Raw genomic sequence first — 16,535 nt, 5'->3', positions numbered from 1 at the left:
ACAAGGTGATCAGGTTGTCCCATGTGGGGCTCACAGTCTTCATCTCCATTTTACAGATGAGGGAACCGAGGCACAGAGAAGTGAAGTGACTTGCCCTATGTCACACAGCTGACAAGTGGCTGAACCGGGATTTGAACCCATGACCTCTGACTCCGAAGCCCGGGCTCTTTCCACTGAGCTATGCTGCTTCTCTACTTAGTACACTACCTGGCACATAGTAAGCGCTTAACGAGAGAGAGACACCCCACAGTCCCCCCAAGCATGCAGAAGGAAAGCAACAAGAATGTCAGGCGGAAAACAGGCCTATGTTGGAGAATGGAAAATTTCATGGTTTATGTAATAGTGTTCAAAAATCAGCCTTTTTTTGGCAGGAGTGGAGAGGAGGGCGGGGCAAATGTTATATTTAACACCCATCTGTGAAATCTGCACATTTTAAAGAGTCACGACAAAATAAGGTTAAATCCGGGTGGTTGGTCAGTATTTTTTCCATATTTTGTAAGAAAAGAAACTGAGATCCCCCCAAGAGCTAAGAGCGTTTTTGATCCGAAGCTTCAAATCCCGACTTGGAAGCGTTCTCCCTGGACCCTCTAGAAGTGTTCTCTTTTGTGCAGATGAGATGGGCGTGGATGCCTTGACAGTGCCCGTGTGCCCCTGGGCCTTTGGTGCCAGTCACACAGAAGTTGGGGTTTGTTTTTGTAATAACCTGTTTAGCACACCTCAGCCTGAAGCCTTTTGGGAAAGACCATTGTCTAATACGTCAGACGGCTTTTCCCACCACCATCGATCTATTTATTGAGCGCTTACTGTGTGCGGAGCACTGGACTGAGCACTTGGGAGGGAACAGTGAGAAGCAGCATGGCCCGAGGTTGGGCCTGGGAGGCAGAAGGACCTGGGTTCTAGTCTCAGCTCCACCATTTGTCTACTGAGACACCTTGGGCAAGTCACTTCACTTCTCTGGGCCTCAGTTACCTCATCTGGAAAATGGGGATTGAGACCGTGAGCCCCACGTGGGACAGGGACTGTGTCCAACCTGATAACCTCGTATCTATCTCAGCGCTTAGAACAGTGTCTGGCACATAGTAAGCACGAGAGGGAGAGAGAGAAATAAAAAGAGAGAAAGGAGGAGGGTGGGAGAAAACAATATAACAGTTGGTAGGCACATTCATTCATTGATTCAATAGTATTTATTGAGCGCTTACTATGTGCAGAGCACTACTAAGCGCTTGGAATGTACAAATCGGTAACAGATGGAGACAGTCCCTGCCCTTTGATGGGCTTACAGTCTAATCGGGGGAGAGAGGCAGACAACAACAATGGCAATAAATAGAATCAAGGTGATGTACATCTCATTAACAAAATAAGTAAGGTAATGAAAATATATACATATATTGAGTGGATGAGTACAGTGCTGAGGGGAGGGGAAGGGAGAAGGGGAGGAGCAGAGGGAAAGTGGGGAAAAGAGGGCTTAGCTGAGGGGAGGTGGAGGGGTAGTGGGGGAGCAGAGGGAACAGAGGGAAAAGGGGAAGCTCAGTCTGGGAAGGCCTCTTGGAGGAGGTGAGCTCTCAGTAGGGCTTTGAAGGGGGGAAGAGAGTTAGTTTGGCGGAGGTGAGGAGGGAGGGCCTTCCAGAACCGCGGGAGGACGCGGCCCGGGGGTCGACGGTGGGATCGGCGAGAACGGGGGACGGCGAGGAGGTGGGCGGCAGAGGAGCGGAGCTTGCGGGGTGGGCATTGGAAAGAGAGAAGGGAGGAGAGGAAGGAGGGGGCAAGGGGATGGAGAGCCTTGAAGCACATTCTCTGCCCACAAGGAGTTTACAGTCTAATAATAATAATGATGGTATTTGTTAGAGTGGAAAGCACTGCTCTAAGCGCTAAGGGTAATCAGGGTGTCCCACCTAGGGCTCACATACTTCATCCCCGTTTTGCAGATGAGGCAACTGAGGCCCAGAGAAGTGACGTGACTTGCCCAAAGTCACCCAGCTGACAAGTGGCGGAGGTGTGATTAGAACCCACGGCCTCTGACTCCCAACCCAGGGCTCTTTCCCCTAAGCCACGCTGCTTCTCCTCAGTCTGGACGATGACACACGCGGGACCGTCACGTATCCAGTGAGAGGCTTTCCAATTAAGCAGGATCCCGGTCAGAGTACAGGCATGGGGGAAGTAGAGTCATCTAAAAACCGTCACAGTTTAGTCACCTCGGAACATAAAAGTAGGCCCTTAACTGCCTGAAGCAGTTTCTAACGTCCACCCCTCTTGGGCCACCGAAGGGTAAGTGGTTGTTTCTCTGTTTTGGGAATACAAGAGTGTTTGTGGAGTGCGTGTCCGTGTTTGGTGTGTGTGATGCGGAGCACCCGTCGTATCTAAGCAAGGTTTCGGGCGCTTAAACCACAGTTTCCTCTTTTTTTTTTCTGAAGCACAGCAAGCGGTGACCTGTACTCTCGCTAAGGAAGACTGGGACGGGGGCTTACTGTAGGGGGAAGGGAGCCAGTTGAGATGAGAGGAAAGTAAAGTCACCGGCTCTTTTAAAACCAGAAACAATAAATGTGGGGACCGCGTAGTCATCGGCGTTATCGTTGGTTGAACTACGCATCTGTCGCAGAGGGGAATTTGGAGGTAGGGTACCATAACAGCTCTGATTTCAAACCACAGAATGATTTTTCTCTGTATTCCTCCCCCACCCCCTGATCTATTTCTTGGTTGATGGTTTTGGAGGTGTGGACTACCAGTATATCTATATTTTTTAATAAAAATGTAATATTTCAATCTCATAGAATATATTGCACTTCAAAGCTGGAAGCTACCTTGGGGAGGTGTCCTGGTCCAGCCCTCATTCATTCATTCAGTAGTATTTATCGAGCGCTTACTATGTGCAGAGTACTAAGTGCTTGGAAAGTACAATTCAGCAACAAATAGAGACAGTCCCTGCCCACAACAGGCTCACGGCCTAGAAGAGGGAGGCAGACAACAAAAGAAAACAAGTAGACAGGCATCACTACCCTCGAAACCATCCCGATCATAGGCCTGGGAGTCCTCGGAGTTCTGATCCCGGCTCTGCCAGTTCCTGACTGCGTGACCTGGGGCAAATCACTTCACTTCTCTATGCCTCAGTTTCCTCAACTGTAAAATTGGGCATCAAATCCTCCTCCCTCCTACTTAGACTGGGAGCCCTCACGTGAGACAGGAACTGTGTCTGACCTGATAACCGTGTACCTACCCCAACGCTTAGGACAGTGCTCGGTACATAGTAATTCTTAACAAATACCATTCAAAATAAAAAATGCTCAGGTAGTTTTGTAGTCTTTCCTTAAAGATCTCCAGGGATGGAGATTGAGCATTTTGTTCTCATCTTAGACGATAAGCTCCTTGTAGGCAGAGACTGTGTCTTTCAGCTCTACTATATTGTTCTCTCCCGAGGACCCCATGTAGTGCTTGGCATACAGTAAGCTCTCCATAAAGACCATTAATTGCTGGATTAAAAAAAAAATTCAGAGCTACACATTTTTCGCAGGAAGATTTTGAAACTTTTTATGGAAAGATTATTAACACAGTTGATGCTAAGTACCATGAAGCTAAGAGTAGCTGGGCCTCTCCCAGGAGAAAATAGTGTGTTCGCTTTGGTATAGAGCATTTCTGTGATTTGGGACCCTGAGGTGACTTGGTTTAGAACAGAGGATAATAAAGGGCTGAAATGGGTTTGGAAATTGAGTCCATTTTTTTGCCTTTGAGTACTCAGATCCTGGTTTTTCTGTTGACTCTTTTCTTCTTTAAGAGCCACTTGAGAGTTTCAAAGTGGTTTGCAGTTCTTAAAGTTCTGGGTCCCACACCCAAAGTTCAGACTGTGACACAGCCATATCCTGTTGGAGCCTGGTGATCTTGAATATTGACATTGCATTTTGTAATATCAGAACACTTAGGTATGATTAGGCAGCCACCCCGTGAGGCAGGTGATTATCATACCTGAACAAATCAATCCCGAAGTCACCATTATTAGAACAGAATGTGTGACTCCTGTCTTAAGCTTCCTTCGGAGGGAAGGCTGAAATTTCTTGCAAGATTCCTAAGGGAAGCTTGAGCTTTTAATATGTTATGGGGCCTGGTGATTTGGGTCGCCCATTGTCCTCTAGACCCTCTCGCTCAAGCCTTTCTTCCCCCTCCAAGCTGTGCTCCAAACTTCCTCTTTTTAATGGTTTCTATTAATAATAATGATGGTATTTCTGAAGTGCTGACTATCTGCCAAGCACTGTGCTAAGCACTGGGGTAGATACAAGTTAGGCTGTCCCACGTGGGGCTTAAAGTCGTAATCCCCATTTTACAGATGAGGTAACTGAAGCCCGGAGAAGTTAAGTGGCTTGCCCAAGGTCACACTTAGAGCCCATGTCCTCTGACTCCCAAGCTCTTTCCACTAAGCCATGCTGTTTCTCGAAGTGCTAAGTGCTTTCATTCGTTCAGTCGTATTCGTTGAGCATATACTGTGTGCAGAGCACTGTCCCACGTGCTTGGAAGAGTACAATACATCATTAAACAGCTACATTCCCTGCCCACAGTGAGCGCTTTCTGTGGGCTAAGCGCTGGGGTAGACGCAAGCTAATCGTGTGGGACACGGTCCCTGTCCCACACTGGACTCGGAGTCTTCATCCCCATTTTACGAATGAGGTAACAGGTCCGGGGAAGTCGAGTGACTTGCTCAAGGCCACACGGCCGAGAAGTGGCGGAGCTGCGTTTAGTACGCAGGTCACTCCTCTGCCATCCTGCTTCCAAAGACACCAGCCCACACTGCTCGAAGTCAAGCCATCACTCACCCAAACCAGTAGCCGGTGTCTGGCAGTTGTCCTTCCCTGTAAATCCCTTCGCTCTATGATGTGCTTGCAAAATGAGATGGCTAGAATACTTCCTTTTTTCAATCCCTTCTTAAATTTTATTGCGTCTAGTGTTGTTGCCTTGGCATTTATTTTCTCTGCCCCGTGAAGAGTTTAATTTTACTTTGAGCTCTATGTTGGACAGGAACTGTGCTCAACGAGATTGTCTCGTCTACCCCTGGGCCTGGAACATAGCATGCATTTAACGAATACCACAATTAATTAAAATCTTCTTGAGCCCGGGAACTATCTCTGTTCTTTAATATGTGATAATTAATAATTAATTGTGGTATTTAAGTGCTTACTGTGTCAAGCACTGTTCTAAGTAGGGAACCTGTCTACTAATTCTATTGTATTATACTCACCCAAGCACTTAGTACATCGATCTGCACGTAGTAAGCGTTCAGAAAATACCGTCGATTTGATTTTAAGCCCTGGGGTAAATACAAGTTAATCAGGTCAGCGCAGTCCCTGTACCAGATGGGGCTCATCTTCGAAGTAGGAGGGAGAGCAGGTATTAAATCGTCATTTTACCGTTGAGAAAGCCAAGGCCCAGAGAATGAAGTGACTTGTACAAGGTCACACAGCAGGCAAGTGGCGGAGCTGTGTTTAGAACCCAGGTCCTTTGACTTTCAAGCCTGGGCTCTTAACACTAAGATCACACTTTGTCATGTATTCTTCAGCTGTCTACTACAGTGCAGTGCCATCTGAGTGCACAATAAACAGGTAGTGACTGATATTCACTAATTCGGCCTCATCAGAGCCAGCAGTACTCACTTTTTTATGGTATTTAAGTCCTTACTACATGCTAGGCATTGTACTTTGTCTCTATCTGTTGCCAGATTGTACATTCCAAGTGCTTAGTACAGTGCTCTGCACATAGTAAGCGCTCAATAAATACTATTGAATGAATTTGCTAAGCGCTTACTATGTGCAAAGCACTGTTCTAAGCGCTGGGTAGATATAGGATAAGCAGATTGGACACAGTCCATGTCCCATAAGGGGCTCACAATCTTAACTCCCATTTTACAGATGAGGGAACTGAGGCACACAGAAGTAAAGTGACTTACACAGCACTCAAGTGGTGGAGTCTGGATTAGAACTCAGGTCCTCCGACTCCCAGACCTGTGCTCTTTCCACAAAGCACCCAGCTTGCCAACTTGCGTTCAACTTCCTGGTATACTTAGCGAGAGAAAATCTTTCTTTCCCACTGCAGAACACCGTAGAGGAGCATTCATAAACAAAAATATGGAGTAGACACCATATTCATTCAATCGTATTTATTGAGCGCTTACTGTGTGCAGAGCACTGTACTAAGCGCTTGACCCAAACAGACCCAAACCTTCTTTACCAAGCTGCCAATTCTGTATTTATATACCAGCTATGGCTAATTTTGTTAAGCTCCTAGTACATGTGGGAGGTCACTGACTTCCAAGCCAGTTTAAGGACACACCTTCTTTAATGGAAATTCATTCATCCGTTCAGTAGTATTTATTGAGCGCTTACGATGTGCAGAGCACTGTACTAAGCGCTTGGAACGGACAATTCGGCCACAGATAGAGACAATCCCTGCCCAGTAACGGGCTCACAGTGTAAACGGGGGAGAGCAAAACAGAACAAAATAACATCTTCAAGATAAATAGAATCGGAAATCAAGATTGTGCCGAAGAATAAACCATAAAATATGGGAAAGGCAAGTATCGAACTCTGCTTTTTTTTCCTTTTGGAAATTTCTAGAACACAACAGTTTGGTTTGGGGTTGTTGGTTTTTTTGTTTGATCACTGGGATCAGACTGGCAAGAACCAGAAAAAAAAAATAGCTTTAATTTGGGGCTTTGGGTCATGGAACATTCTGTCCCCAGAAACGCCGTTTAGTTCTGACATCAACACGTTCAGGAGATGATGCGAAACGGCCAGTTTGCCCGGGTGATTGATCCCCCAAATCCCAAACAAGCTAGAAACCATCCAGCTCCGTCACATCCACTTGATCGTGCCCCTGTCCCACAGAGAGGATGAGGGAGATTTCCCTTTTCATATTTCTGGTTTTGTTGTCATTGGCCCAGGACCACGTGGTGACAGAGGACAGAAAAGTACAAAGACCCGGGAGTCACCAAGACCAGAAATGATGGGTACACTCTTCCTCCGTTAATTGTGTTTATGGTTAATAAATGTTCCTCTCACCTTAGCCTCTGGGCACGCGCCCGTAACTTTTCCCCAGAACTCACTGGGGAAGCATTTCTCAGGACCGTAGAGCAGCGGCGTGGTGTAGTAGATAGAGAGAGCACGGGCCCGGGAGTCCGAAGGTTATGGGTTCTAAAACCAGCTCCACCACTTGTCTGCCGGGTGACCTCGGTCAAGTCACGTCACTGAGGCACAGAGAAGCGAACTCTTCTGCAAAATGGGGATTGAGACTTGGAGCCCCACAGGGGACGGGGGCTGTGTCCAACTTGAGGTGCTGGGGTGGATACTTAGTGCCTGGCACGTAGTAAGTGCTTAACAAATACGACAATTATTAGGAACGGCGGTAGGTTGTGTGGTTCAGGATGGTGTCTTTTTGGCACTCAAATCCCCATTCCCTTCTGGGCCTTGGGCATTTGAATTTTGAACTGAAAGCCCACCTCGGCTTCTGATGGTCAGCGAGCCTGGACTTTTAAAGACCACCCACTGAAACTTTACGCAGCACTCTCAACTAATCAGTGGTATTTTTTCGCGGCATTTATTAAGCGCTTACTCCGTGTCGAACACTGTCCCGAGAGCTGGGGGAGGTAGAGAAGCAGCGTGGCTCAATGGAAAGAGCACAGGCTTGGGAGTCAGAGGTCATGGGTTCGAATCCCTGCTCTGCCACTTGTCAGCTGTGTGACTGTGGGCAAGTCACTTCACTTCTCTGTGCCTCAGTTCCCTCATCTGTCAAATGGGGATTAAGACTGTGAGTCTCACGTGGGACAACCTGATGACCCTGTATCTACCCCAGCGCTTAGAACAGTGCTCTGCACACAGTAAGCGCTTAACAAATACCAACATTGTTATTACTTGTCCCACGTGGGGCTCCCAGTCTACGTGGGAAGGAGAACAGGTATCCCCATTTTCCAGTTGAGGAAACTGCGGCATAGAGAATTAAGTGACTTGGCCAAGCTCACTCAGCAAGCGGTTGGCAGAGCCGGGATTAGAACCCAGATCCGTCTGGCTCCTGGGCACTTACTATGTGCAGATCACTGTAGTAAACAGCAGAGATGGTAGGCACGTTCCCCGTCCACAAAGAACTAACACTGTAGAGTGGAAGACAAACACTCATATAAATAAATTTAAGATTATGTACTTAAGTGCTCTGGGGCTGAGGATGGAGTGGATATCAGGTGCCTTTAGGGTCCAGATGCATAGAGAGAAATGAGGGAAGAGGTAAGTGTTTTGAGTGCCTGGACTTGGGAGTCAGAGGTCATGGGTTCGAATCCCTGCTCTGCCACTTGTCAGCTATGTGACTGTGGGCAAGTCACTTAACTTCTCTGGGCCTCTGTTACCTCATCTGTAAAATGGGGATTAACTGTGGGCCTCACGTGGGACAACCTGATTACCCTGTATCTACCCCAGCGCTTAGAACAGTGCTCTGCACGTAGTAAGCGCTTAACAAATACCAACATTATTATTATAAGGTATCAAAAGATGGTATCTGTAATTTATTTATATTGTCCGTCTCCCCCTCTAGACTGTGAGTTCACTGTGGGCAGGGAATGTGTCTGTTGTTCTAGTGTACTCTCTCAAGCGCTCAGTACAGTGCTTTACACACGGTAAGTGCTCGATAAATACGGTGGAATGAATGATGGGTGTCAGAGGTTGGGGTAGGTTTTGAGAGGAGGTGAGAGATCACTTCTCGAGATACTTCTGGGAAAACTTTGGAGGAGGGAGAGACTGGAGCAGGGGGAATTTTAGGGAGATCCCACCTGTTGGTTTCAGTTTTCTCAATAAAAGTACATGGCCAGGTCATTGGAGGAAGGAAATCGCGGTCTAGATGGGTGGGAAAACGGGAAGTGTGAGGGGGGAGATTGTCATCATCATCGCCAGTGGTATTTATTGAGAATTTCATATATGCAGAGCGCCGTACTAAGCACTTGGGAGAATTTAATGTTTGGGCCAGGTGGCGTGGGCAAGGGACAGGAGGGTCAAGGATGGAAAAGAATCGTTGTCGGGCCGAGGAAAGGGCCGGATTAAAGCAGGTGAGGATGCAATAAATGAAATGAGATCAGCCCCGTGTTTGGATTTCCGCCAGCGGCACTCCTCCGCTTTTGCAAAGGAGTGGAGAAGGTGAATTGTGGAGATGATCCAGAGATGTGGGTTAGTGATAGTACGAGACCAGCGGTGGGACAGAGGAGGAAGAGAGTTGGGTTCAATGGAGAAGGTGGTGTTGAGGGTGTCTATTTGTGCATCAGCATTAATCATTCGATCAGTTGTATCACTGATATCTTACTATGTGTAGAACACTGTACCGCTTGGGAGAGTTCAAGAGAGGTACTCTTCTCTTGTACTGGGAAGCAGCGTGGCTCAGCGGAAAAGAGCCCGGGCTTGGGAGTCAGAGGTCATGAGTTCGAATCCCAGCTCTGCCACTTAGCTGTGTGACTGTGGGCAAGTCACTTAACTTCTCTGTGCCTCAGTTCCCTCATCTGTAAAATGGGGATGAAGATTGTGAGCCTCATGTGGGACAACCTGATTACCCTGTGTCTACCCCAGCGCTTAGAACAGTGCTCTGCACATAGTAAGCGCTTAACAAATACCAACATTATTAGTAGTAGTAGTAACAAAGCATGACATAGTCGATAGAGCACCTGCCTGGGAGTCAGAAGGTCATGGGTTCTAATTCTGGCTCCGCCACTTGTCTGCTGTGACCTTCGTTTCACGTCTCTGTGCCTCAGTTACCTCATCTGTAAAATGGGGACAGAGACTGTATCCAACTTGATTTGCTTCTATCCACCCCAGTGGTTAGTACAGTGCTTGGCACATAGTAACTGCTTAATACACGCCACAGTTTTCTTATTATTATTAAATGGGGCATGACAATTTTAGACAATTGGAGGGGGTCAAGAGATCAGAGGTCCCTTGGGGGAGCAGGACAGATTTGTGGGGAGTGGGTGTTTGGAAGAGTAAAGGAGGTTGGCGGTCTGATAGAGGGATTTCAGAGTGAGACAAGGACTGTGTCCAACCCAATTTGCTTGTCTACCCCAGGGCTTAGTACAGTGTCTGGCACATAGTAAGTGCTTAACAAATACCACATTTAAAAAAAATCATTATTATATGCACCTTCCATAGGGGTTGCCCAAGCAGTTCACCGCCACGTGACCCACTGAAGGCACTCATCCTCGAAACTCCGAGTGTGTCTGTTAATTGTTCTGTCGAACTCTCCCAAGCGCTTAGTACAGTGCCGGTCGCCCAGTAAGTGCCCAATAAATGCGACTGATTGAAAAGGTGTTCCTAGTCAGAATTAATTGAGAGGCGCCAAATTTAAAGAGAGGGGAAGCAGGCTTCGGTGAACCCGAGTTTTTGGCTGAAATGCTGGAGAACATTAAGTCCTGAATACTCTCTCAGAATCTCTTCCTAGAATCGGACTTTTCCCCCACGAGGGCAGTGGAAGCGCAAACAAACCAACAGAGTTTCATCAGCTCTTCTTGAAGGCGGCAATTAATGTAAAGGAATCGTTTTGAACCCCTGATGTTGACTAGACAGGGAGGGAATTCATCTTTCCGTCCATAATATTCGAGCAACCAGTGCTTGGAAAGCACAATACTGCTTGGAAGGAAGAACAGAACAGGATCCCTCCTTCAGGTTTGACATAATGGGCAAAGACGCCCCTTGAAAAGGGCATGACATCTTCTCTTGGAATAATAACTTCAGCACCTCCCCGTTGCCTCTCTGCCAGGGATTACGATTACATTTAGTCCCGCCTCCCAAATTGAGCTGCTGCTTTTTTTTTCTTTTAATATGTTATCTAAGTCGGTATTTGTATTTGTTAAGCGCTTATTATGTGCAGAGCACTGTTCTAAGCCCTGGGGTAGACACAGGGGAATCCTTGACCTCTCTGCTGCCTTTGACACTGTCGACCATCCCCTCCTCCTCCATACCTTATCTCACCTCGGCTTCACGGACTCTGTCCTCTCCCGGTTCTCCTCTTACCTCTCTGGCCGGTCATTCTCGGTCTCCTTCGCCGGCGCCTCCTCCCCCTCCCATCCTTTAACTGTTGGAGTTCCTCAAGGGTCAGTTCTCGGCCCTCTTCCGTTCTCCATTTACACTCACTCCCTCGTTGAACTCATCCGCTCTCACGGCTTTGACTACCATCTCTACGCAGATGACACGCGGATCTACATCTCCGCCCCTGTCCTCTCCCCCTCCCTTCGGGCTCGCATCTCCTCCCGCCTCCGGGACGTCTCCACCTGGATGTCGGCCCGCCACCTAAAACTCAACGTGAGCGAGACTGAGCTCCTCATCTTCCCTCCCAAGCCCGGTCCGCTCCCAGACTTCTCCATCACCATGGATGGCACGACCATCCTTCCCGTCCCGCAGGCCCGCGATCTCGGTGTCATCCTTGACTCGTCTCTCTCGTTCACCCCACACATCCTATCCGTTACCGAGACCTGCCGGTTTCACCTCTACAATATCGCCAAGATCCGCCCTTTCCTCTCCACCCAGATGGCTACCTTACTGTTACGGGCTCTCGTTATATCCCGGCTAGACTACCGTGTCAGCCTTCTCTCTGACCTCCCTTCCTCCTCTCTCGCCCCGCTCCGGTCTATTCTTCACTCCGCTGCCCGGCTCATCTTCCCGCAGAAACGATCTGGGCCTGTCACTCCCCTTCTTAAACAACTCCAGTGGTTGCCTATCGACCTCCGCTCCAAACAAAAACTCCTCACTCTAGGCTTCGAGGCTCTCCATCACCTCGCCCCTTCCCACCTCTCCTCCCTTCTCTCTTTCTACCGCCCACCCCGCACGCTCCGCTCCTCCGCCGCCCACCTCCTCACCGTCCCTCGGTCTCGCCCATCCCGCCGTCGACCCCCGGGTCACGTCCTCCCGCAGTCCCGGAACGCCCTCCTCACCTCCGCCAAACTGATTCTCTTTCCCTCTTCAAAACCCTACTTAAAACTCACCTTCTCCGAGAGGCGTTCCCAGACTGAGCTCCTCTTCTCCCTCTACTCCCTCTGCCATCCCCCCTTCACCTCTCCGCAGCTTAACCCTCTTTTTCCCCTTTTCCCTCTGCTCCTCCACCTCTCCCTTCCCATCCCCACAGCACCGTACTCGTCCGCTCTACTGTATATATTTTCGTTACCCTATTTATTTTGTTAATGAATTGTACATCGCCTCGATTCTATTTAGTTGCCATTGTTTTTACGAGATGTTCTTCCCCTCGACTCTATTCGTCGCCATCGTTCTTGTCCGTCCGTCTCCCCCAATCAGACCGTAAGCCCGTCAAACGGCAGGGACTGTCTCTATCTGTTGCCGACTTGTTCATCCCAAGCGCTTAGTACAGTGCTCTGCACATAGTAAGCGCTCAATAAATACTATTGAATGAATGAATGAAAGGTTGTCCCACGTGGGGCTCACAGTCTTCATCCCCATTTTACAGATGAGGGAACTGAGGCACAGAGAAGTGAAGTGACTTGCCCACGGTCACACAGCTGACAAGTGGCAGAGCCGGGATGCGAACCCATGACCTCTGACTCCAAAGCCTGTGCTCTTTCCACTGAGCCACGCTGCTTCTCTGAGTGCCTACATTGTGCCAGGCACTGCACTAAACACTATGGTAGATAGTAGTTTCCTCAGCTGTAAATTGGGGATTCAGACTCTCAGCAACTCGAGGGGACAGGAACTGTCTGACCTGATTGATGATGATGATAATAATAATAATGTTGGTATTTGTTAAGCGCTTACTATGTGCAGAACACTGTTCTGAGCGCTGTAGACATAGGGTAATCAGGTGGTCCCATGCGAGGCTCACAGTCTTAATCACCATTTTACAGATGAGGTAACTGAGGCACAGAGAAGTTTGTTAAGCGATTACTGTGTGCCAAGCACTCTTTTAAGCACTGGGGTAGATAGAAGGTAATCAGGTTATCCCACGTAGGGCTCACAGTCTTCATCCCCATTTTACAGATGAGGTCACTGAGGCACAGAGATGTTAAGGCTTGCCCAAGGTCACACAGCTGACAAGCGGCAGAGCTGGGATTATCACCCACGACCTCGGTCTCCCAAGCCCCAGCTCTTTCCACTTAGCCACGCTGATTGATTTATAGCTGTTCTAAAGCTTAGATCAGTACTTGACACATAACAAGTGCTTAACAATGCTATTTAAAAAAAGGAAAATAGCTGACAGTTTAGAATGCACATGCATGATTTCCATTTTTTTTCCACCACATCTACGATCTCAGGCAGTGGCCAGAGCACAGGACTGGAAGTCAAGAGACTGGTTCTGATCCCGGCTCCACCACTTGCTCTGTGACCTTGGACAAGTCACTTCTCTGGGCCTCAGCGTTCTCTTCTGCAAAATGGGAATTAAATATCTCTTCTCCATCCTCTCAGGCTGAGTCCTGTATGGGATGGAATCCGTGTCGGATTAACTTAGATCAACCCCAGTGTTTAACAGAGTGCTTGGCAGATAGTTCTAAGCAAATACCGTGAAATGTTATTGAATTTATCCATCTCTCGGTTCACCTGGCTAATCAGGGTGGGTTGATTTGCCCTTTCTAAACTAGATGGGAATATTAGAGGTCATAGTTAATAGTTCTGCTTTTTTTAAATTGAGAGCTAAAGACTTTTTATGGCATTTAAGTGCTTACTATGTGCCAGGCACTGTTCTATGTTCTAGGGTGGATACAAGCTAATCAGGTTGGACACAGTCCCCGTCCCATCGTGGGGCTCACATTCAGCATGGCCTAGGGGATAGAACACGGGCCCGGGAGTCAGAAGGACCTGGGTTCTAATCCTGGCTGTGTCTGCTGTGTGACCTTGGGAAAGAAACTTTACTTCTCTGTGCCTCAGTTCCCTCACCTATAAAATAAATAAATAAATGAGAATTAAGACCGTAAGCCCAATGTGGGACAGGAACTGTGTCCATCCTGTTTGTCTTGTACCTACCCCAGCGCTTAGTAGGGTGCCTGGCACATAGTAAGTGCTTAACAAATACCACAGTTATTATTATTATAGATTATGGAGATTGTTATTATTATTAACAATAATATCAATCTCCATTCTACAGATGAGGTAACAGAGGCAAAAAGGAAGTGAAGTGACTTGCCCATGGTTGTACAGCAAGCAAGTGGCAGAGCTGGGATTAGAATACAGGTCCTTCTGACTCCCAGGCCCTTGCTCTTGCCACTAATAGTAATAATAATTGTGGTATTTATTAAGAGATTACTATGTGCCAGGCACTGTACTAACCACGTGGATATAAACCAATCGGGTCAGACGCACGCAGTCACTGTCCCATGTGGGGCTCACGGTCTCAATCCCCATTTTACGGATGAGGTAACAGAGGCACAGAGAAGTAAAGTGACTTGCCCGAGACTACACAGCAAGCGAGTGGCGGAGCTTTCATTAGAACCCATGACCTTCTGACTTCCAGGCCCGGGCTTCATCCACCATGCCAGGTATCTGACCTGATTTGTCTTGTACCTTCCCCGGTGCTTAGAACAGTACTGGACACATAGTAAGCGCTTAACAAGTATCACTTTTGTTATTATTATTTTTTACATTTTGACTTTCTGGGTCTTCAACTGGGATCCAGCGCTTAGAACAGTGCTCTGCACATCGTAAGCGCTTAACAAATACCAACATCATTATTTGGGGTGAGATTCTTCAATCTGATTTGCCTGCCGTTGGAATGCACATAAAAGATAATCACGAGAGACTCTTTTCATAGAAGTGGTTGAAGGATGATCGAAGTGGTTGGCCACCTAAAACAGAAAGGGACTAAGCAGTCTCCAGTTCACTAAACTCTTAGTTTCTGTTCACCGCGATCGGTCAGATGCGTGTAATCTCTGCGTCTTCTACATTCCTCGAGTGTTACGGTGATCGCGGTAAAAGCCTCACCTTCCTCGAATTACCAACCTAGCTAAAAATGGAGATACAAAGCTTGCTGCAAAGCTGAGAAATACCAAAATAAATATTGACCTACCTGGAGAGGAAACAGCATTTTTCCGTTGTTAGTTAAGCGCTTACTATGTGCCAGGCACTGTACTAAGCCCTGGGGTAGGTGCAAGATAATCAGGTCGGACACAGTGCGGGTCTCACATGGGGCTCACGGTCTTAATCCCCATTTTCCAGACGAGGTGACTGAGGCACAGAGAAATAAATTCGATTAGACTGTAAGCCCGTCAAAGGGCGGGGACTGTCTCTATCTGTTACCGATTTGTCCATTCCAAGCGCTAGTACGGTGCTCTGCACATAGTAAGCGCTCAATAAATACTATTCAATGAATAAAGTGACTTGCCCAAGGCCACAACGCAGACAAGTGGTGGAGCCGGAATTAGAACCCAGGTCCTCTGACTCTTAGTAGACAAATAGAATGATGACTTTATTTAGGCTATTGAAATGGAGCATGTTTAAAAATATTTTCATATTCAGGAACAGACAGAAAGCACTGTGAAAAGAGGCTGCCCTTTTTTTTATTTTACGAGTCTTTCTAGGACTGCTTTTCCAGCAGTTGCACAGCGTTCACGATTTCCTTATCTGCGGCAGTGTGGCGGATGCAGCGAGTGAAATCTGAACCGTTAGAACGCTCGTGGAGAATAACATTAAAATAATTGGGATTTCAAAGATGATGTGCCCCCAAGTGAAAACTCCAGTACAAAAAGTCTCTACAAGTGGCTCCCCAAGTTCAAAGCCAGGGCTCCCGTCTCCCTGGAAGATGGTTCCATTAAAGTTTGCTCTTTTTTTTCCTCCCTCCAGAGTTTATATTCAGAGCACCAATTAAATTAAGCAAGCCAGGGGAACTGCGTGAGGAATATGAAAGCCAGCTCAGAAAGGTACAGTATTCATTTTAATCGTAAGTGTCTCTATCTCTCCCTCCCCTCCCACCCCCACAGTGACTTTGAATGCTCCCCGTAATGTTTGCTTAACCCCCTGGGGAATTCAGGGTGATGATTTCCTTTTTCATAGCAGACGGCTTCATCTAAAGTACTTTTCTCTCATTTCAGACTAGGTTAGAGTAGGTTTCTTGGAAATGCAAATAGCTTAAAGTTTGGCACTGAAAGATGAAAAATTACGTATTACTGGCGGTGCCGTTTGGCTAACGGATTCAACAGTGGAGTGTGCTAAGTGTTTTGTTTTAAGCTGGATAAGGTCCACTCAGAACGTGTGTCTGGAGCCATCCCTATTGGTGCGTCCTTCTACGAGGATAATTACAGATAAAAGATCGGGATAATTACAGATAAAAGATGGGGTAACGTGAGAGTCTCCGATTTGGGGATTTCTGCCGGCAGGGATGTGACAACAGAATTTCCTGGTTACAGAGATTCGTGTATTTGGACAGCTGGGAAATATTTCCAATTGAGGTCCCGGTGGAGATTTTAGAAAGTCTTTAATGTTGAAGGGAGGGTTGGTAGGTGATTCTGGTGGTGATGACTGTAAGCTCCCTCTAGATTATCAGCACCCTCTAGACTTTAAGCTCTTTGTGGACAGGGAATGTGTCTGTTATTGCTATATTGTGCT

The 16,535-nt window shown here is 47.4% G+C and overlaps 1 protein-coding gene across 1 annotated transcript in view; it reads left to right on the top strand.

The window, feature by feature from the left end:
- RNF169 (ring finger protein 169) overlaps positions 1 to 16,535 on the top strand; it is an 82,998-nt gene that overhangs the window by 19,722 nt on the left and 46,741 nt on the right. The window contains exon 2 of the mRNA XM_039914725.1: positions 15,774 to 15,850. Within this exon, the coding sequence (XP_039770659.1) occupies positions 15,774 to 15,850 (77 nt within the window). The remainder of the gene's footprint in view (positions 1 to 15,773; positions 15,851 to 16,535) is intronic.

Source organism: Ornithorhynchus anatinus, chromosome 2, assembly GCF_004115215.2.
Source record: "Ornithorhynchus anatinus isolate Pmale09 chromosome 2, mOrnAna1.pri.v4, whole genome shotgun sequence".
Taxonomy (NCBI): Eukaryota; Metazoa; Chordata; class Mammalia; order Monotremata; family Ornithorhynchidae; genus Ornithorhynchus; species Ornithorhynchus anatinus.
The sequence above is the reverse complement of the archived record's forward strand: the minus strand, read 5'-3'. Positions and strand labels throughout refer to the sequence as shown.